Source organism: Solea senegalensis, linkage group LG16 (genome assembly GCF_019176455.1).
Source record: "Solea senegalensis isolate Sse05_10M linkage group LG16, IFAPA_SoseM_1, whole genome shotgun sequence".
Taxonomy (NCBI): Eukaryota; Metazoa; Chordata; class Actinopteri; order Pleuronectiformes; family Soleidae; genus Solea; species Solea senegalensis.
In genome coordinates, this window is record NC_058036.1 from 2876684 (window position 1) to 2900406 (window position 23723).

Here is a 23723-nt window from a genome sequence, read left to right on the forward strand (position 1 = left end):
TGCGGAGCGCGGATCCAGTTGAACGTGCACATGTAATCCCATGGTGTGGTCAGATTTAGTCTCATTTAAGGTGGACTGACATGTTTACATGCGTTTTCATTGTTTTCTCGAACGTCACGTCAGCGTACCGACAGACTGAGACTGTGATGTCAGGAATGTCGCAGGACAGTCGCACAGGTGTCAGGTGTGTTACCCGTCAGCCACTACTTCCTCTGAAAAAGAAAAGCCTAGGGGCAGCTGATCATTTCCACCCCAAAGGGTCCAGCAGCAGCCTCTGAAAAAGAAACAAGAAAAAAAAAAAGGTCTTTATTGTGCGGCACTGCTTTCACTGACTGCCTCAGTAATCACCTGTCAGGAGAAACGGAAGGAATCTCCTCTTAGTGAGTCTTTAGAGATGAGCCCTGACGTTTGACCCTGATGTTTTGAAAGTTAAGAGGCGGAGAGGCAGCGGAGAAAAGACGGGGAGACGAGGCAAGCCGAGCGAAAACACGCCGCAGTGGTCTTTTCTTTCTTTTTCTTCTTAACAAAGGCCTGCAACACGTCAGACATCTGCAGTAGCAAAAAAAAGGGGGGGCACATGTCTTGTTTTGAGTTCCCCAGGACATCCTATACTCACTGCAGGTGCAACATGCACGCTAACAGAGATTCAGCATTCCTTCAAATCCAAATAAACACCAACGAATGTGTTCCGTGAACGCTCTTTGACAAACAGGTGCAGGTAAGGCCTCTCGCGTCTCGGTCAGCAGTGCGATTAATGAGAGCTACACCGACAGGAAAGCAGTTAATTGGGGGGGGAAAAATTAGTGCCGCTCTCCCTAAACGCCGCGTCTCCCGTCACCTGAGTCAGCAGAGAGAGAGAGAGAGAGAGAGAGACACGAGCGTTCAGGACGAGGAGAGGAATCTGCAAATCTGAAAAAACAAGAGTCTCTGTGGAGTGAGCAGGAGACTGTGAGGAGGGGGAAGGAGTCGACAGATTCACGGCGCTGCTTCTGCTGCTGCTGCTGCTGTAGTAAAAGGTGTTGGAAAAATCTGAAGTGCAATTTAATTATTATTGTCTGTTTGCTTGTTTTCTGCAGCCGTCTGTTCTCCTCAGCTCACACTACAAACGACACGTGGTTAACTGCTGATCATGGAAGCGGGCGATAAATCATACAGCGTCGTCACACGCGGCCCGATTCAGTTTCAATTCGGCAGCGGCAAAAACACGCTGCATTGCAAATGACGGCCTTAATTAATCAACCACGGAGAGCGACTCGCATTTATTACACTAGAAAATTACCCGGCGCCAGACGTTTGTTTACAATTCACACTTAATATTCAGATAACTGAAATGTAGCGGGCTAAAGATGAGTGAGTGGGCTAAGTAGTGGCGGCTGCACGAGGCAGGACACTAACGGGACTTACGGAATTTAAAACTCGGTGAGTTTTTAGGGAAAAAATAAAGTTGTAAAACTTAAAAAAAAGCAAGAAAACAGTTCACAAACCTACATTTTGTCGTCTAAAGATTGAGCACACGTAGATCATTCTAATATTTAACACACAGTTCTCACAACAGCCGGTCTAGAGCTGCAACTAGCGATTATTTTCATAATCGATTAATCAGTGTTTGACAAAACCTGGAAGTGATGGAGCTTCGATGTTGACCTCAAACACTGGGAACTTCTAGCCAGGAGCAACCGGCCTGGAGAAGAATGTCCGGTGTGCCAAAGATTACTCCAGGCTCAGATTGGCCTTCATAGTCATCTATGCACCCACCAAAACCCACAAACTGAGACGTGCCACGGTCGTCATCAACACCCGACTAAAGGCTCATGTTACCCCAAATCCAGACTCCAGATTTTTGGAATGCCCTACAGAGCGCTGTCTATCTTCAAGAAGGTCTTGAAGACCCAGCTCTTCCAAGAGCATCCTCTGTCCTAGCACTTACCTTTACCCCCTTACCCTGCACCACCTCCTGCACTTGGATCAGTCCACTGTTCACATCTAGTGGAGACTACTTCTATGCATCTTATTCCTCTTTTGTAAATCCGCTAAACGCCTTCAATGTAAATGACGGGACGAACAAGGACGAGGAGTAGCTAGCTTTTTTTTCTTAAAGTGCATCAGTGAATAATGCTCTTGATGAAACACTTTCATTATCACACAAACAAATAATGAGTTGGATTGATGCAACTGACAGAGTGCTCGATGACGTATAGCGTGTTCCGTTCTGATTCGTCCTGACCTGAATTGACACACCAGACGCCTCCGCCGATGATCCCACATGTGGCTTCTTCTTCTTGAATGGCACCGCACTGCGTTCCCACGGCAACTGTGCAAACACAACTGATCAACACAGATCACGACAAACGATAAGGCACTGACAGTTTACATGAATGAATAATAATAATAATAATAACAATAAAGACGGGGCACCATTTATTTTCTTTACACACTGCACAGTGATTCAGAGTGGTGTACTTTGAAGGAGTTGCATCTGCAAAGGAGAAACATCTGCAGTGACAGTGATTCAACTGACACGATTTTAGTTACAGGCAGCAAAACACATTTATAGAACTTACAACCACTTATTAATGATGTTTTTAATGTGTGCGTCTGCAGCGCGGGATAAATATAGCAACAAAAAAAAACAAAAAACAACAAATGTCACAAATTAATTGGATGAATTCAACAGTCTGTCATGAAATTGTGTATCGTCCACAAGTTCCAAAACAGCTGCATAAGCTTTTAAGATCCTGCAAAACACACCTTAGCTGCTATTTTCTTGTTAAAATGTTTCATAAAAACAACAATTTGGCTAAAGTTTTAGCAGGAATTAAATGACACGTTCCCATCCTTGAAGTCAGGAAGAGTCCTTTTTTTTCCTAGGTGCTTCTCAAAGTCAAGGATCCTACCAATAAATAGAATAGTTGAATAGATCAGGGGTCTAAAAACTCAAATGACCTGGGGGCCACGGAGCGTCTAATCTGGTCAGGAATTTCAAAATAAAGTGTAATTCACAATAGTAAATGTATTTATGATGCAAAATTAATCTGTGAACAAAAACCATACAAATGTACTTCAGTACAAGTTGATATAGAATGGCTGGTCGCATAGGGCCCACAGGCCACAGGTTTGAGACCTCTGATAATAAATGGCGGCTGAATAATGTCTCTAATAATCTGAATCCTGAAGAAGTCATATTCAGATTATGATAGTTGCTATTATAATCTACATCGCATCCAATGCTGAGAAAACGGACATCATAATCTGATTACAATCTAAAATCCAAACACTGCACATTATCAGTCAATGCATTTTCAATGACAGAATATTCCCGCCCACGTAAACATAGCGTATTCTTCACATTAATGACTCAAGAGTCACAAAAAGGCTGAATTCTAAACAGAAATACTGAAAGTTCACCAAACATATGCCCTCAAGTTATCAATCCCGAGTTCATTCACAGCGTTAAAACAAATAATCTCAACCACAGCGACAATAATTCAGTTTGAAAACAGGGATTTTCCTTGATTAACCTCGTTAAAAAGAAAGAAAAAGAAAAACATTCCAAGCCACGCCGATAAAACCCCGTCTTACAATGAATATTGTGATCGTTTGACATTATATTCTTAATAAGTGTCCATGTTGCATCCCTGATATTAATTTATAACGGTGTCAGGATGGTATCACAATATTCCCCCGTGTCTCACTACTTAATTAACAACCGTTTCGGTGCAAATGACACGAATTCCCAGCATGCACTGCTGTGTAAACGTATGTTTAATCCTCCACGGCTAATGCAGCCAATTTTACCACCATTCATTCCCAGGCAGTTTGAACAATGCCCAACAGCGGGTCCCTATCTCAGCGCGCCGGGCTGCAGGGATCACTCACAGGCCTTTGTTGTATGTCACCATCTCACAATGCGTCGCCATGGCGATCTCCGGCTCCAACTGATCCACGCGGATCTGTGGGAAATCGCAGAACGAGGAGGTCAATACGTTAAGTGGAATTATTTTGGCAGAGGCCGTCAGGCAGGACCGGACAGGTTTATATACAGTGTTCTCTATATAATCGCACGCAGACCGCCTTACGAAGACGTTTTCATTTGCGAGCAAATAATTCTTAAAGACTCTGAATGTTCCGTATTTACTGCTAATGTGCAAAAAGAGACAACTTGGCAGATTACAGTCTAATTTGAGGCTTGCATCTCCCAATATTTGAACCAGAGACAGATGGCTGCTGGAGTCGGAGGCAGAATCCTAATCAGACATCTTGGTAGGTGTGAAATGGGGAAGTGGGACAAATTGAGTAGGCGGGGGGTCCAGGGAAGCGGGGGCATTCATGTTGCTTTTTGGGGAGTTCTTTCTTTCTTTCCTTTTTTTTTTTCCCTTTTCCTTCGTCTGCTATCCTAGCAAAAGTGCAAAAGGGACTTGAGAGAAAAACAGGCCCCTCCGTGGAGTGCGAGGCAGCTTTTCACAGGACTGTTGGCGGCACATATGTCTGAAGTTTTTTCTGCCATATGGCTGTCTGAGCTATTTCCAGCAGTAATTAAATCCTAAACATTTTAAAGCCAGGGCCGGTTGGCTTGTGTCAGCATGTCATTTGGCAGAGGGAAGACAAAGAGAGAGGGAGACGAGGGAATCAGCGAATGAGCGGAGATACACAGTGAAGTCAAGACGTCAGGCTGGATGGCATCGGCGGGTGAAGGCAGGAGAGACTCTGGCGCGGGTCACGTCTCGGAGGGCTACGCCTCATTAGGAGAGAGAACCTCCATTCAGCTTGATGGGAAACATTGAGGGAGGTCAGGAGACGCCGGTCATCAGCATCAGTCACTGAAACTGTGTCATGGCAGATCTGAGCTGAGCAGTCGCATATCGAAGACATCCACTAGACCCAGAAGACTTTCTGGATCTGTATGGAACTTTATCTGCTTATAGCTATGACCATGTTACATAAGCATGACGACATCCATCCTGGTCTGAGAAGATATCACTGAGATATAGACATTTGAACTTAGTCTAACGGCAGTGTGTCTGTTCCTACATACACTTACTAAATTATGTTCAAATCCGATTAATTTTGGAACATACTTGGGTGATCCATCATAAAAAAAATGGATTTGTCAAAAACTGAACTCTAGGCGGGCATTCACCCGTTCACTCACGCGTTCATACAGCCCATCTATGTGCAGCGTATTTCCTGTCACTCACTTTTCACACCCATTCACACTCTCCCGGCACAGCCGTCAAGAACAACATGGGGGTTAAAGGTCTTGCCCCAAGGACACATCGGCATGTAGAGGAGACGGGAACCAAACCCACGACTTCCAAGCTCAAAGACAACTTGCTCTACCACTGAGCTAGTTGCATCAATTGTGGTTTTCCGAGAGGGTGTTTCCCTACTTTTTTTACTTAAGTACAATTGCGACAACAGCAAATTTGTTTCTGACTATGTTCACTGCAATTCTCCAGCTCGTAGCAGCAACGACTACACGTTTTGCATAGATAAACTACTTGTAATAGTTCAATGTTTTTATGAATAAATCAACATTTTGCACATGTTATTTAAAACAAAAACACACAAAACATATATACAAATAATATATATATATATATACACATATATATTAATGTATTAGGATGTGAATGAATGAATGAATACATAAACGACACAAGTACATATTGTATATAAAGACACATGCACTATATGCAAGGATATACATGTAAATATACACTTTATACATACAAAGTTAGAATGACACACAGACACACTTTCTTATAGACGTAATGCATTCCTCAGATTCTCACACTATACTGTACTTAAACAGATCGGTTAATTCCCTGACCTTAATCCTAATCCTAACCTAAAGTCTAACTCTAAACAAAGTCTCAACCCACACAAAACGACATTTTGACAGTGTGTGGAAATGCTTTGACGTCCTCAGTGTCAAAACGTCCTTTGTTTTGCCCAGAATTTCTACTAATAACTCACAGTGTGCAAAGCCGAATCTTTGAGGACAGACATGCACGAAATACCTGGGACATCTGTGGGAAGAGACTGATGGCGAGAGGCAGCGCGAGACCAAAGGCAGCGAGACACACCAGACTGTGGACGGGAAGGACGAGCCTCCGCCGCCTCTGCAGGAGGGGAAGCCTGGTGGAGACGCAGGAGGACAAAGAGACACTTTTGACTTGACCCACTTTACAGTGAACATGTACAGTAAGATGCATCCTCAGATCTGGTGGAGGAAGTGGAGAAGAAAAGATAGAATGTGAACGGGGACAGTTTATCAAAGACAACACGGTTTCAGATGCAGGTTTTTGTGGTGACCAAAGGCACGGTCTATTATGAGAAGGAAACACAAACCAATCAAGTGAAAACAGGTATTTCTACTCCAAAAAAAACAACCATTTTCAGACATCTTAATGAAAATAGTCACTATTTTCACTTATTTCTGATAGATATACGTTTATATAAATGATTATAAACTACATTCACACAAAAATATGATGTTAAAGGCTGGAATAAGTGGAGAAGCAACAAATTAACAATCTTAGAACATGATTTTGAAAGATAACACGGTTTCAAGGTGTTTGTGGTCACCAATTGCACGGTCCATTCAAAAATGCAGTTGTGCATAATTGTGAGAAAGAAACACAAACAAATCAAGTAAAAAAAAAACCCAACAATTTTCAGACATTTTGACAAAAATATTCAGAAATTAAGGGATTATGAGAAAAAACCTCTTTTTAAATGTCAGGTAGGAGAACAACTTGAGATTATTTACAGAAATAGAAACACATAGCACTGTAACTACAGTAAAGTGAATGAATTTAAGACTTATAGATTATTCTTTGAACATCAAATATCAACTTTCAACACACAATTGCCATTGTTGTATATGATTGTGTGATGATCTAAAAACACATTTCCGTCACACTGAATACCTTAAAGAGTCAAATGTTATATCACAAAGCAAGTTTTCCTTCTCTGCAATTCATGTGCAGAATTTGACATTTTTATCATTTATAACAAACAACACACAATCAACTCTTTCTCTTTTTTGAGGCGACAGATTTTTCCGAGCCCTATCTCCAGAAATACATTTTCTGCTCTCAGTCTCATGTTTGTCTTCCCTCCTCGCTGGCCTCCGTAGGATAATCCCCTCTTCAGTGTGTGGGACAGCGAACTCAGCAGGAGCTTGAGAACGAGCCGCTCAGTCTCTCCTCCACCAGCGACGCCTCTCCCCCTAACGAGGAGAGCTACTGCCTAATGAGGGAGCTCATTAACACATATGGCTGCCATGGTTTAATTAGGCTACACACACACACACACACACAGAAATGTGCACATACACATTTTAGAGAACTGGATTACAAAGAGGGAAAAGTCGAGTTGTGAGGTATGAGAGAGAGAGAGAGAGAAGGTAGGATTTGGGACATGTGAAAGGATGAAAACCTGAAAATCGGCTTGTAAACTGTACAGCGTGTACATTCCCTTCCCTTTTGAGTGCGTTGTAGAAGCTCCGTCGCCTTCAGTGGGCCCCATAACTCAAAGGTTTGTCCACTGTGGGCTACTGTAAAAACATGGCCTACATCGCGCTGACCATGCAGGCTCCTGATATAAATAGAAAAGGCTCAGGAAAAACAACTGATCATACAATCAGAAAGCTCATTTTTTTAACGCTTACCAAACTAGGGAGCCGATAACGGCTATAAAATGCGTTAGCGTAATTGGCAAACTTTTGATTTTGACTAAATACCTAATTGCGAATATTACTTTCCTGATTCCTGATATGAGAGGGAATGGTCATTTTTACATAATTACTCTCATTTTCTTTTCAATGACATATATAAATGGATTACTGCGATTGTTTTCTTCAGTCCGAAGAACATGTGAATAGCTCAAGACAATATTTGATCTAGAACGGTAATTTGACGCATGTTTTGGATTGGACACGTATTGCGATTTTGATCAAATTTCGTTGAATTGTTCAACCCTATATGAAAGGATCGCCAAAAATACGAGACTGAAGAAGCCGCCACCTGCTTGACATCTATGCTCTCGCCCTCATCGTCAGCTTTCATTTTATTATGTTTATTTCTTTTGCACAATGAAGAAAATTTACATGTACATCTGCTGCGACATGTGTATGGAAATAATATGTTAATTTTACTACAGAAGAGACTAAATGATGTGGGCTTATACATAACACATATACAGTATACTGTATATATATATATATTCAGTGTCAATTATAGATAGACGGATGGATGGATGGATGGATGGATGGACAGAATACATTGAAAAAAATAATGGACCCAGTAAAGATCCTTGAGGAACCCCAAGAAGAAACATCTAAATGTGAAGTAATATTTTGTTTCAGAAAATAACACCAGTAAAAGGTCTTTATAAACTAAAGACAGGCCCTTTATTTTAGATAAATAATCATGGGCTTTACTATTTTTCATAATATAATTTCAGTTAAAGAGCGTCTACATACTGGTGTATTGGTTTTTGTCCTATCAACAAAATATCAAATATCAACAAAGTTCAATATCATATCCTATAAGTAACTCCAGTGAAGGTTGTTTATATGTAATTTACCTGTGGAGTGACAAAGTCAGAGACATCTTTATCACTTTACCAGGACTTTAAACTGGAGTGGCATTGTCCGTCCCGTGTAATGAAAAGCAAACTTGTCAAGACGTCAGACTATTCCTTTAGCACCGCCGATGTTGCCACTGCAGGCAGAGGCAGATGCGGACCTAAAATAAATCACAGTTTTCAAATAAACGTGTCGGTTTTGTAGCCTCTCGCAGCTACTGGAGCAGATAAAAGGACAGAGGCTGCTGTCACCGAGGCTGAATCTGCTCTCAGCAGTGTCATCTATCACCGAGGGGCCGCCCGCTCACACAGCTCTCTCCCCTTGTTCTCGCTCTATTGAGAGCCAGTGAAGGTGAGCTGACATGGAGGATAACTGAGCACTACTCACCCATACTCTCTCTCACACACACACTGTCTCACTCTCTCTCCTCTCTCACTTCCTGTTGGGTCATTCAGGAATCCCAAACACACACACACACACACACACACCTGGGCAGCAGCCGCCTCAGCCCGTGTGCTCGGTCGGAGCAGTCGGGACAAGTGTTGTCAGGGAGTTACGAAGATTCCATTCCAGCATTCCTCTGGCAGGCACCAGCCAGGCCATCGATCACAACAACACGTCCACATAATAAAACACGCTGCATCATTAACACGTTATTACGGACACAGTGGTGGAGCAGGTTCACTGACTATCACAGCACTGAGGACAAAAGGGATCTGGGACGTCGGGATACTTAAATTTGGTTATTCACTTCTCAACTGGCATTCATTTCTTAATTACTCCCCCCCTCTGTCCCCCATTTTTACTCTCACTCCAACCGGCTGAGGCAGACGGCTGCACATATTCCTCGCGCAATATGATCACTGCGTGATTGTCTTGATTATCGCAGAACCGTTGTATCGTGATGTTATTGGCATCGTGGACCATGTCTTGCGTATCGTATCGTGAGGTACCCCGTGATTCAAACCCCGGCGGGAAAGAGGAAAATGGGGGATGCAACCCAATGGCAGGACGGTCACGAAAAAATGTTGAGAAACTGCAACCAAAATTAAATTAACTTTAAGCTCTTTGGCATTTTTGACAGATTCCTCTGTGTTTGGGATTTTATCCTTCTCATACCAATCCTGTTGTTGCCGGCAGGTTCTCATTATCGTAACTCTCACACTGTTTGTGATATCTAGAAAGTTAAAAAACTATCAGATTCATTCTTCAGCTTCTCAGCACCGTAATTCCTAAACGGTGGAATAACTGCCAGGTATTGAAAGTGAAAGTTGGAAGTAGGAAATGGTCATAAGAGGGTTAAAGCACAATACTAGTGACACACACACACAACACCAGTGGCAAACAAGTTTCCATCCATACTCTCACATTTCATAGATGTTTTCACTGGAACTGCGAGTGTTATACTGAGGTTTTATTATTGTTGTTATTCAAGAGCGTCTCGGGTGACTGTTAAATGTTTCAACTTGGACTCAAACTAGCTAATCTAATAATTATGTATATAATACCCCTGGGTGTGACTGTGTATATATATGTATATATACATATGTACAGTATGTATGTATGTATGTATGTGTGTATATATATATATATATATATATATATATATATATATATATATATATATATATATATATATATATATATATATATATATATATATATATATATATATATATATATATACATACATATATATATATACATACATATATATATATATACATACATACATACATATATACATATATATACATACATATACATACATATACACACATATATATATATATACATATATACATACACATATATATATATACACACACATATATATATATATATATATACATACATATATATATATATACATACACACACACACACATATATATATATATATATATATATATATATATATATATATATATATATATATATATATATATATATATATATACATATATACACATATATACATATATACACACACATACACATATATACATATATATATAAAATAACTTACTTTTCCAGTGTTGACATGATCATGGGAGGGAGCAACAGGATCGGCATGGGCATCACTACTCTGGTCAGGGCCGTCTCCAAAAGTGCCTGTCGTATAAAAAGTGTTTTTAAATAGACGTCAATCATTTCAGTAATGCTCATGCCTAGGTGCGAGGTCGTGTTTACAACACACGGTAAAGTGACACCTGATATGTTTTTGTTTTCCGTGGTAGACGCACATACGTACATGCCTGGCAGCGATTCTGGATGTTCCCACCACGTTCCCGTCGTCGTCGAGCACGCTGATGCCCTCCGACGGCTCCGTGTGCCTCATGAGCACCACGTTGCAGACGTTTGCACTCGCTGCACAAGAGGTGAGAACATTGGCGAGGATGGAGGCGACACTGACATATTGTATTATTTCACAAATGAGCATATTTGTCTCTGCACTCTGCGCCTGGGTGATATATCGGGCGGCAGACTGACTCACAGAAGAGGATGTTTAGGGGCTTTGCCTCCCTTTTCCTGAGGAGAACAGTTTCATGATCTCGACATCACAAGTTTCAATTATTCAGAGATCCTGGGGAAATGTTGTGGCAATATTCGGAGGTGACGAAAATGTAACGTGAAATGAAGTGTGACACCGTATACGACGACTGTGTCATGTTGAGATCACAAAGTCAAAACAAAAACTGTGAACATGGAAATAATAATAAATATCCTGGGACTTAAAGCTCTCATTGGCTCGTTAACTCGTACATTTAAGCTCTAAACCTTGTAGGACTTGTAGTGTTTAATAATTAGAACAAGCTCTCTGATCTTTCGGCTGGTTGAACGTGACAAAGACATCATGAAGGTGACATTTGTGGATGGAACAAGCTGCTAACAACGGTGTCATGTCGAGATCACAAAGTCAAAACAAAACAAACTGTCAACATCAAATAATAATCACAAAAATCCTGACACTTGGAGGCATTTTTAGCTAAGTTAAATAGGTTGTATTCACCACCACTACCATGGACCTGCGTGGGAGTCGGACACTTACTTTTACTAATAACATGGCTCCTAAAAACAGATTTCAGCAACTTGACATATGTCTCACCAAATAAAATCAACATTAAGAATGTGTTTTCCTCTCTATCTTGTCAATAAAAAGCCCTTTTCTGCTGGAAACTTAAGTTTGCAAACCACTTTCCCTTCCCACAGAAAATGAGTGTTTTTAGCTGCTGGTCAAAGTTTGTGTCACTTTGGTAAATCTGAAGAACATGCGAGTCTCAGAATAACAGATATGAAGTTACCAAGGGCGGCAGCAGTGGATTAATAACTCCCGTGTGCCTTCATCTTAAATCAGCCATTTTCTCTATGGACTTTGGTGCTGGGAGTGAGCAGTTTTCAAAAAGCTGTCCAACAATGAGGGAAAATGGCAAGTGGCTAAAATCTGTTTTTCCTTCTGTCCGTGTAGTGACAATCACAAAACACCTCACGTTCCCACTTTCCTTCTTCATAAAATAACATATTCTAAGGTAAAATACATAAATAAAAAGTACCAGAGTCATAACACTGAGCATTAATACTCTACACCTACAACTAGAACACAAACCACTGGAATAAATGTCAAAATACTGTATACGTCACAGTCATATTCCACCAACTAAACACCACTCGTGACAGAATGTAACCAAGGTGACATATGTGTCAGCAAACAGCGGAGAGCTGCTCCCCCTGCCATTTATTTACGGGAGCCAAAATGAACACAAATGCATGTTAATGCGGACGATCCTTCCTCCTCGACTCCAAACAGGACTGGGAGAAAACTCATTTTAGAGAGTTAAGTGTTTTTGCCGCGAGCCTTTTTAATTTTAACGACAGCGTTCAGAGTTATCGTGGCGGAGAGCCGCGGGGCTCGGGAATTCACTTGACTGAGTAAATAGCTCTTTTTTACCTACAAGGGGTGGTTTTTTTTTTTTCAGCAGAACAATTAATCGAGGCATGGACGGGGGAATTTTAAGGAACAATAAACGGAACGTGGGAATCAAAAAACCCAAGCAAGAAAATGAATATAAATTTGAGGCTGTAACCTGAAATTCATAGAAATAATTGCATTTATGCACATTTTAATCGATTACTAAATGAATCGTCAACTATTTAGATCCTTATTAAATCGGTTAGAGTGTTTTTTTTTTTAAATAATCAAAACGAGCTTTCTGATCTTTCGGCTGCTTGTAAGTGAATATGTTCTGGTTTCTTTGCTCCATATAAGAAAGAAACCATTAAAATTGAATTATGAACAAACCTGGCATTTTACGGACCAAACTACCCAGGTAATCAGGAAAATAATTGACGGATGAATCGGTGAGGAAAGTAATCGTTAGTTGCCGCCCCAAATCCTTGCATTAGATAACATTTTTGAAGGCATCTCAGATAGTAGTCCTTTATAAATCTAGGACAAAGTGAATAAGTTTGACTAAAAGATATCTAAAAGAAGATAACCGCAATCCCCAAATCGTTCCTGTCTAATTCTAACTCATCTAATCCCGCAGCGGTAAACCCAAGAACATTTCACATAATTACTTCCTAAATATCACACATAATGACGAAACTATTTCACAAGACAACAAGTTAATTGTGCCCATAAATTTGTGGCGCCATGGCTTTTTCCTCCCTTTAAGGTCTTAATAATCCAATTGAATGACAGTCTGCGGCTTGATTAGGTTATTACAAATAAATCCAGCCTTAAGTAAGCGGAGCAAAATCAAGCGGGTGAAAACTCAAACAGCACTTTGCTTTCGCTCGCTTCAATTAGCCATTTTAATTACCTTTTATGTGGGGCTTCCAAAACAACAACAGCAACAACAATGAACAAACAGAAATCAGGTAAATGAGGCCTTGACATAGACGCCACTTTAGGGGTAATTATCCAATTTGTTTGCGGCAGCAGAGTCCTAACAAGCAGCCAATTACCAGGCAAAGGCTGCACTGTAGAAACCTGTTGATTTAATTAGAAAGAACCGCGATGGTAACGGAGGGGAGGGGTGGGGGCAAGCAAACAATTTAATTATGAGCCAGCAGCCTGGGGCATTCTGGGACACGGGTCTATACCCCTGGGTGTGACTGAGTGTTTGTGGAAGTGGCATGAAAATCAGCTTTGTGGCTCCACACACGTCTGACAACGCGATGCTCACGGAAAAGCGTCTCCAAGCCCGCGGAGGAGAAAGGAAACCGAGGAGCGGAATGAAACAGACTGCTCTGCTGTGCTGTGCTTGGCTCCAATACAGACACTAATCAGGATCACAGAGCAGTCGTGTTAAAAAAACAACAACAAAAAAAACAATGTACAATCTAATGATTATGTACTGGAAGTGAGGATTTGTATTAAATGTCTTTTGTAATACTTATTTCTTTAAGTTTTCTGTGCAATAAAGACAGAAAAAGCACTGAGGAAAACAAATCTAATTTAATTTAAATTCTTACATTTATGGTAGGGATTCCGTTAGACCTTTAAAACTATGAAGCTGTTAACACACGCGTGAACAATTTCAAGCAATTTCAACGACATAATTCTCCAACAATGGAACAAATGTTCTTCTCCCACTGAAAAGAAATAAGCTCCCCACAACATGACTCAGCTAAAATGCTGTGGCTGGTTCGTATTTACGTTTTTACACTCTGTGCATGTAGTGATTTTATAGTTTTATCTCTCTAATGTCCGGTTCACTGATTTCATCCCTGGTAACTGGATGTTTACTTATGTTAGAATAAGTTTATGTTTAGAAGGGTTTATCGGCAGGATTTGAACACACTACCCATAATTGTGTACTTTAGGCAGGGGTCTTGCTTTACGATTATGAAAAATAACTATGTTCCAACTGTGTAATAAATATTTATTTTACAGCCAGTGCTTAGAGAAGTACTTTGTGAAATGTTGAGTTTGGTCAGAGTAAGAGATTTTCCGTTTTAGACCGGTACCAGACGGATAGCGACATCCTTTCTGTCATTCAAAGGTCATTACAGTTCCCTTATGTGCTTGGGAAGGTGAGTTATGAGTGGAAGAGTTGCACTCTGCAGTCTTCTTAGATCAGACGTCACCACTTCTTACACAATTTCAACTCACCCACTGCAGGGAAGGGGATGAACCTCTGCACCAACAGCCTGGTTGTTGGGCTGAAGCCGTTTGCTTTCTGGACCAACGTGTTCAGACCCACCTGAAAAACCAGACGCACGTGACCCAGACAAATCAAAAACATAATTAAATGGAACGTTGACATGATTATCCTGACCAAAATTATGATTAATGTACTTTATTATAAAGTTTAAACTGTTGAAATGGCTCTAAAAACACACTTAAACCAGGTTTCCTTACGCTATGGTAAAATTAAAATCATTATGAATAATTAGGCCCTGGAAAGAAGCAGGTTCGCCACTCGCGTGAAATATTAATGATTTTCCTAAATGAGGATTATCCAACATCATAAAATCTCACCACAACCAAATTATAACGTGTGCTTTTTTATTGTGATGCATGATATGAATCATTTATCGTCCCAAAGCTGACGCTGAATATTTAAAAAAAATAATAATAACAATAATAATAATAATACTAGACTTGCACAGAGAAGCACTGAAACAAAGACGAGTAAACCTTTATAAATGACATAAAAAAAAAAAAAGGTGTCGTCTGTGTTTGAACTCAGTGGGCTGTAATCGATGGGCTATGTGCGCTTTGATAAAACACCACCGCGCAACTGCTGCCTCCAGCTCTCCCCAGCATGGCAGGGGTTCATCAGCAGAGCGGACGTTTAATTGCAGAGCTCCTGACCCCCTCCTGGCCTGTCGTTCCCCCCCAACAACCCCAACACACACACACACTTGCTTTTTTTTTTTTCCCCTTTTTCAAATTTCCTGGTTACTTCCATTGTCAGGTCCGAGAGCAGCAGCCAGATAAGCTGACAGTCAGAGCAGTAATTGGCCTGGTTTGAGCCCAGTGTCCACACTTAAGCACGTGTGTGTGTGTGTGTGTGTAGATCATACTCCGTCCGTAGATATGTGATGACTTAAAGGTAAGACGTGACAAAGGGTCAAATAAAAGTGAAATAAAACGCTTATACTGACAATCGACAACTTCTTCTTTTGTCAAAATAACGCAAAACCTTTGGTTTTTGATCAAAAGAGCTCGGGTTAGACAGCAAAAAGAGATATATATACTGTATGGATGTAAAATAGAGACATCAATGGAGATGTATTATTATATAAAGAAATAAAGATGTACACAGTATAGGATTGATAGAGCTAGACAAGTGTACGGTAGCGATATATATATATGGATGTATGATAGAGATATCAATAGAGATGTTTCATAGAGCTGAAGATAAATGGATGTACGAAAGTGTTATTGATGTATACATGTACAATAGACCTATAGCTATATATATATATATATATATATATATATATACGTGCGATAGCAACATGTACGATAGAGTCGCAGCTCAATAGAGATAGCAATATGTATAGATGATTGATAAAGACATAGCTATTCATAGATGTATGGAGTTATCAAATATACAGATGTACGAGACATTCGTATATAAACGAACGAGTGCAATATGAATAAAGACATTATACGTAGACGTACGATAGAGATACAACTACATATAGCTGCTCAACAGAGATAAAGCTATCTATAGATAGGACAATCAATATATATGTGTATGTATATAGATGTAAAATAGAGATATAGCTAAATAGAGATAGCAATATATAGATGATTGATAAAGACATAATAGATGTCAACATACAGATATGTATATCTGTATATAAACGAACAAGTGCGACATGAATACAAAGATATGTGCGATAAAGATATAGGTACCCGTATATAAATGTACGATAGAGATACAACTATATATATATACACATTTACAAGAGACATATAGACATTAACATATAGCTGGACAACAGCGATAAAGCGGTCTATAGATTTACAAGATAACAATATATAGCTGCGCGATAGAGATCTAGCTAGATGTACGGTAGAGATAGCACTAATAGATATAGCATATAGATGTACGAGACATTTATGTATAAATGTAAGATAGGACAACTGAATAGATTTACAATAGACATCAATATATAACTGTACCACAGAGGTGTAGCTATTTATGATGTAATAATAATAATAATAATAATAATAATAATAATAATAATAATACATTTGTATTAATTATTTAGCACTTTTAAACGTTGCACATGGACACTTTTGTACACTCGTTATTAAATGGTCCTAAAACAAACGCGGGCAAGAAAAATAGAGATATATACACAGTAGATATAGAGACAATATAAATATAAATTAAACACAAAAATAAGCGTGATAATGACAACAATAATGAGTGGTTTCACAGCACACTCACAGCAATGGAGACGGCACTTGTCACAGCGCCGATGTATCCCTGGACAAATTTAGAGATTGGCGCTGGCTAAAGTGAGAGTGAAAGAGAAGTGAGAAAACAATATGACAACAGCTCATACCGCAGGCAACTGTTCCTGCATATGCTACTCTGTCCAAATGGGACTTTATTGCAGACACTGTTACCTTGGAGGCGTTGCGGTTACAGTAGTTAACGCAGGCATTGTGACTCTGATTTAGCCACTGTGGAAAAAATGAGGATAAGTTGGTTAGTTAATGTTCTTCTCTCAGACAGTGACGTTTCAACAGTGATTACCGGTGTGACAGCAAGAGGGGGCCACGCCGACGTAGATGAGGCAGGCAAAGGGCCACAATATTTATGTTTTAAACTCAATAATAATCATTAAATGCCATGTGGGGTTGCAACTAACGATTGTTTTCATAGTGGATTCATCTGTTGAGCGTTTTCCAGATGAATCGAGTAATCGTTGGTCCATAAAATGTCAGAAAATGGAAATAATGATGTTCTCAAATGTCTCCGTTTGTCCACAAAAATGATGTCTTTGTTATATGAAAATATTCACATCCTCAAAATAGTTTGATTTACGATTTTTATTTCATAATCGATTTTTTTTGTGACCGATACGTTTCCTGCAACCCTTTCAAAATAAAAGTCTGGCTTTGTTTCACTAGTTAAATGCTATTTATGTGAAGGTGTGAAAGTAAAGTACAGTACATTTGTGTAACACTCCAAAGATCCTGATATATATATATATATATATATATATATATATACACATAGAGTATATAAAATATTCCCAGGATTTATAGAGCTGTACATTATATCTTTTTTAAATTGAAATAAATTGAAGATGTGCCATAATGATAGCAGACATTTACCTGCCAGAAGATCGTCGACGCCAGCGTTTGATTTGGGAGGAGGAGGCCAACAATCTGCAGGACAAACCTTTTATCAGTCAATCCAAAAATTCAACTTATAATCATTTCAGAATAGTATATGATACATTTTCCGGCAAGTTAGTATGTATGGTCTTACCACTGGTGTGCCAAATGGAATAAAACCTGTTAAAAAAAGACAGCCACTGTTACCACCTTACACTCATAACTGTCATTGATGAATTGTAAAGTGTCATATTTTGTAGATTTTTGACAGCCTGTGTCTAAATCTTTGGTCCGTACAGGTTTGACAGACCAAGAGATAATTATATTTATATAGCACCCCACATTGGTCCCGACTAGTTAAATCCTCATCCCAACATCTCTCTAACACGTCAACGTCATCTCATGAGAAAGGTGAGACTTTGCGACTGGACCAGAAATACTTGTGTTTTGCTCGTTCAGAACTTCTCCATCACCGTGGGAGAGCGATTTTAATCAGCGCCCAGCTGAGCTTGACCTTTTCAACGCTCGAGAAAACCTGAGGAGCCCCGTCGAGCGGCGACAGTTCCCAGGGTGAACGACACCTCCGTGTTGGACCACATAACAAGCCCCTAGATCCCACTCCACCCAGAGGCTTCCGTACCCGACATCCGAAAGGGCATCAGGATCTTCTCCCCCGTGTCAGGATGGATGATTGCCTGTAATGAAAGCGTACCGATCAGAATCAGGTGATAATGAGTGCACGATGATTGGGGTGAGTGGAGTTCAAATGTTTAAAGAGGAGTTTTACTTTGGGGGTTAAAACACGTGGAGGGGAAAGTTGTGCATGTGCTTTGAAACTAATTACGACCGACTTAACGTGAAATAAACAAGACAGAAGTGCAATTAACGGTAAAAGTAGCAGAGTGGCAGCCAACTTAAAATCCCATGTAGGGGTTTGTGAGGTAGCTCCAACTTTCTGAGTTGTTAATCCGACTGAGAACTCAGAGATTACGACTTCCAACCACAACTGGAACGCATCCTTAACCTACGAGCTGAGGGCACCACCTCCAAGTGGAGTTCTGGCTCCGGAGTGGATAAAATGACACCACAAAACTACTTAAAGCTGCCGTCATGTGACATCTCTATCACTACATAAAGGCAAGGACAAACAGCTGGTGGTTCATTCCATTTACAGCAAAAGTCGGAACTGGGAACATTCCATTTAAAAAGTCAGTAAAAACATGGAAACATATCTCTTGGCCCATGTGCAGAACACCATGTCCGACTCCAGTCCGACTAAGCATAGAGTAATCAGACTATGAATCACATTATCCAGGTATGTTAGTCTGACTAAGACCAGCTCGATTTTAGTCTAACCCTAACATGTTTACATGACATTAAGTAAACCTAATTCTTGCCTGCATTCCGACACCATCTGGGCTTCTCTGCTCAAGACTCGGATGAGCGGTAGAAGATGAAAACGATTCACACAAAGGACACACAATGGACACGCTTATATTAGTGAGTGAGAGGGACAGACAGAAACATTTTACCTGCTTTATTTTCTGAGCTTCCCAAAGCTGTCGAGATTAAAACAAAAATTTGTGTTAAAAAGAGGAAAAGTGTTTACACAGGTCAGCGGATTTAGGCTTTTATTTATTTATCTATTCATCAGTGAATTTATAAAGTGGGACATTATGCTTGTAAACTACTGGAAATCAAGCGTTACTTGGCCAATCAACTCAAGTCCTTGAGCCCTTACCTGAGCATCTGTCACATCTGGAGACAGAGTTCTTCGGCTGAAACTGTCGAGTAGCTCGACACACTCCTGCAGTCGTTTCTGGATTAAGAAGAAAAGGATTTAAAGTAAAAAAGTGAAGCCTGGACAGTTTTATCCCGGAGACTCTATGCTCGGACATTATTCTTCGTTTCCGCTGTTTAAGCCACGCGGCTCAACATGCAGTAATTGTGTTTTAACAAAAACTTTCATGCTGATTTTCACTTGACAAACGGGGTAATGAGCAGCTTTGTGTTTTGTGTGATCATTGTCTAATGTCGGGCAAAATACAAGGTCATGAGGCCCAATTTGCTCTAATGAGCTCACCATCTGTGTGTGTGTGTGTGTGTGTGTGTGTGTAAAATCAGTTTCATCCCTGTTCCACTCTCGTCATTAAGGGCAAGTTGAGGCTTCGCCTGGCCCAGTAGGGTGCAAGTGTGTGTGCGTGTGTGTGTGTGTGTGTGCGTGCATATACTTTCTCCACCCATCACAGCTGCCCCACATGTCCACACCTCTTCACATCCCAGAAACTACTCCTGCTATTACTGTCACCAAAGAGCCTGCTAACAGCTTCATTACCCAGAGCACCAGAGCACTGATGACTACACACACACACACACACACACACACCTATCCTTTTAAGGACTTGCATTGACTTCCATTCATTTGGACAGCCTCCTAAACAAAGCCTCCTCCCTAACCTTAACCATAACCAGGTAATGACTAACCCTAATCTTAACCCAACCACAATTCATAACCCTAAACTTAACCAGTTTCTCAGAAATTAGGTTCTGTCTCATTAGGACCAGGTTTTGGTCTCCATGGTCAGGCTCACTTGTCCTAATGGAGACCAAAAGCTGGTCCCGAGAAGGTCAGTGTTTATATAAGTAAGTCCTAAAGTACTTTTCACCCCTTGACTTGAGCTATTTGCTATTTTATTATTATTTGGGACAAATTAAGTAAATATCTGATTTAAAAAAAGATCGGCCAAAGCTTTTAATTGGATTCTGTTTCTCGATTATTGTATAATCCTCACAAATGTTAGCCGATGGCTAACAAAAAGCAGAACCTCATCGTCAAAAACTATTCCATTTCAACTGAAACACACATTTAAAGAAGGTTAGGATCAGTTTTTCCTCAAACCAGATGCAAGTAATAAACAATTCAGTGTCCTTACCTCTGAAACAAACAGGGTGCTGGGGTCAATCACGTCCAGGAAGTGTCTGAACCGACCAAGAAACGTGCTCTAGGACAAGATGATAGAAAACGTCATCCTAAATGCGACATAAATGAAGAAAGGCTTTGTGAACGACAATAAATTAACAAACATTTCAGGAAATTCATGTTAAATAGGCCAAAATCATACCTCTATGACCTCTATGACCTTGACCTTTAACTATTGGCACTGAAATATGTATTCAAATTAACACTTGCACCAGATTTGTGCAAAACTGTGCAAAAGCATAAAACTTTCACAATTTCCACATGTAATCACTGAAATATCCAAGCTGGGATGAAAACCTTTACAAAAATGTGACTTTTTCCAATAGTATAAAAGGGAAAATAAACTTCTTTTTTTTTTTAAATCAAATATAAGAGCCCAGACCAGATTTCAGCTGCGGCACAGTAAACAGTCATATTACAGCGAGCCAGATGTTTTAACACAGCAGGTGGAGCCTCCTCATTAATGCGGCTGACAAACTGTTTCTTATGTGCATCTTTTTTTTTTAAGGACTCAAATCTTCTCACACCATTTGCAATTAATTCCTGTAATGACTGTTCCAGAAACACATTTCAATCATTTAATCATTACCGAGCATAAGGAATAATAATGAATAATGATTTAGAAAAATGCGGCGGCGCTGCACGCAGCCTCCGAAGCCTCCTCCCTCGCCGGCTTTCGCTTTAATTACACTAACTGCTAATTTGGATGAAAATCTGGTCTGTGATTCACTGCAGCTCCTCGTGATTTCCTGAACATATGGATGGTTGATAAAAACATGAAGGGGGGTTGAAATAGTTGTCAAAAATCTGTTTAATTCGATTATTTACAAGTTTCATTCAAACTTGGCGAGTTTGAAGTGATGCTGGCGAGTGACAGAGAACAGGTGACTCTTCTTTACCTGCTTCACTGGTCACCTGTCACCTGTCTATGACTCAATTTTGCCAGTTAAAAAGTTTCAGCTTGTCTCATATTACAGCCATACTGTACAACAACATGGCTGCCAAGTGTTTTCTCAAACCAGGAAATGATGATTATTTTGCCCACAAACCACTTATTTGCTATACTGGGCAAAGAAACAAGAAAATATTCACATTTAAGAAGAAGGAATATCAGAAAGCGTGTTTTAATTCTGATTCAAAATGATCAATTAATTCAATAATGGTTGCAGCCCTATTTATTAGCCAGTAAAAATGACTACAATCAAAATAGTCACCAGCTAATCCTTTTGCCTGCTTTGCACTGTTATAAAATACATTTCATAACAAAACAATATTATATTTAAGTCATTTTAGCCCATTTCTGCACGTGAAAGTGAAAAAAACATTCTTTATTATGTTTACTAGCGTCGCACCTACGGGCTTCCGTAGTTCTCTGAGCTCAAAGTTCTTGTCACCGCAGCTATGTTTACTTTTCAGGTCATACGAGCTTCTAAAATGTCACATTAACACAGTAAAATTGGCCGCAAAATGTTTAAATTGTTGATTTACAGTGTTATAGTCTTAGTTTAATTGAAGACGAGGGCATTTTGTGCTTTTTTTACACATGAAAAACACACTTCTTGTTAGCTCTAACCAGACAAAACACTTTTAATGTTATTATTATTGTTATTATTATTATTGATGAGTGGAGGATGTTTTACACAACATTGCAGACACTGGGTTTAAGTTTTATTCCCTGACATACAGCGTTACACTGGGTTTTATGTAAAGACGTGCAGGTGGAGCAACATGTTTTCTATGAACAATAACGGCATAAATAGAGTTAAAACACATAAAAAATACCTGGTCGAAACGGGATTTGCCCAACTGGAAACTCGGGTATTCAGACATGTTGTTGCCGCTGCAGTATTTTTCTTGTCTTCCGTCTGAGTTTACAACAAACTTTTCACTTTTTAAAACACACACACACACACACACACACTGCAGCTGCGGAAGTGGCGGCAAACCAGCTGTTTTGGCCCGAGTTGCATTATGGGAATTGTCGTTCTTTACCAGCGGATAGACAGAGAACGACAATTCCCAGCAAGACATCTGTTTCCGTGGTGTAAAAGCAAACAGGGGGAAGTATTTTTGCATCACCTGAGAGTGGAAGTTGTGAAAACACGAGTTTTTAACGTTATAAAGGTGATTGAAGCAGTGACAGGTGCTGGTGCTGGTGGTAGTGTTGATTTACAGAGGACTACATAGCCCCCTAGTGGTGGGTCTGGGTTATAATCAGCCAGTTTTTATGAATCACAACAAATATCTGTATTTAAAGTTGTTTATGATCAAGCACTATGATCAGACAAACTATATATGATTCTATTTATAACTCTTCCTCAATGGTCTATTATTAGCTCTCCTCATTAAATAATTGATAAATATGTTGAAGACAAGTTTAAGTTTAAGGTAAAAATATATGATTTGTTTCACTTGCTCATATTTCATTCCTTATGTCCTTATGTATTTTTTTTTTTTAATCACTGCCCTAAATCGACCAGTTATTTTATCATTATGTAATATTTACATGACTTAAACAAAGATAAATTAGACCCAGATATGTCACTACATAAAAATGCTAGGACGTAGAAACCAAGAACTACAAATATAATAATATAATTGTTCATTTTTAGCAGGGAAATGAGAGAAAGCAATAAAATAACTGTTGTCTGACTCAGTTTTACTGTACATGAGATTATTTGTCCCTGAGTGAGGAAAAGTCTCTAAAGACTGACATAAAAAGAACATATTTAAATAGCATGAATATAAAAGAAGTAAATGAAGATAATATGAATAATTTAGGTAACTTGGAACTAGATGGAAAATGGATGAAGTTCTCAAAAAAAACATGAAGG

The 23723-nt window shown here is 39.6% G+C and overlaps 1 protein-coding gene across 1 annotated transcript; it reads right to left on the reverse strand.

The window, feature by feature from the left end:
- Positions 1-2405: 2405 nt before the first annotated feature.
- Positions 2406-22848, reverse strand: sfxn5a (sideroflexin 5a). Its single transcript, XM_044048192.1, has 14 exons — positions 22672-22848; positions 20843-20911; positions 19651-19728; positions 19442-19468; positions 18550-18604; positions 18064-18089; positions 17907-17960; positions 17193-17249; positions 17011-17076; positions 14712-14802; positions 10848-10963; positions 10623-10708; positions 6021-6138; positions 2406-3950 (listed from the first exon to the last, which is right to left on the reverse strand). The coding sequence occupies exons 1-14, from the start codon at positions 22717-22719 to the stop codon at positions 3873-3875; spliced, it is 969 nt and encodes a 322-aa protein (XP_043904127.1). The 5' UTR covers positions 22720-22848; the 3' UTR covers positions 2406-3872.
- Between the last annotated feature and the right edge of the window lie 875 nt (positions 22849-23723).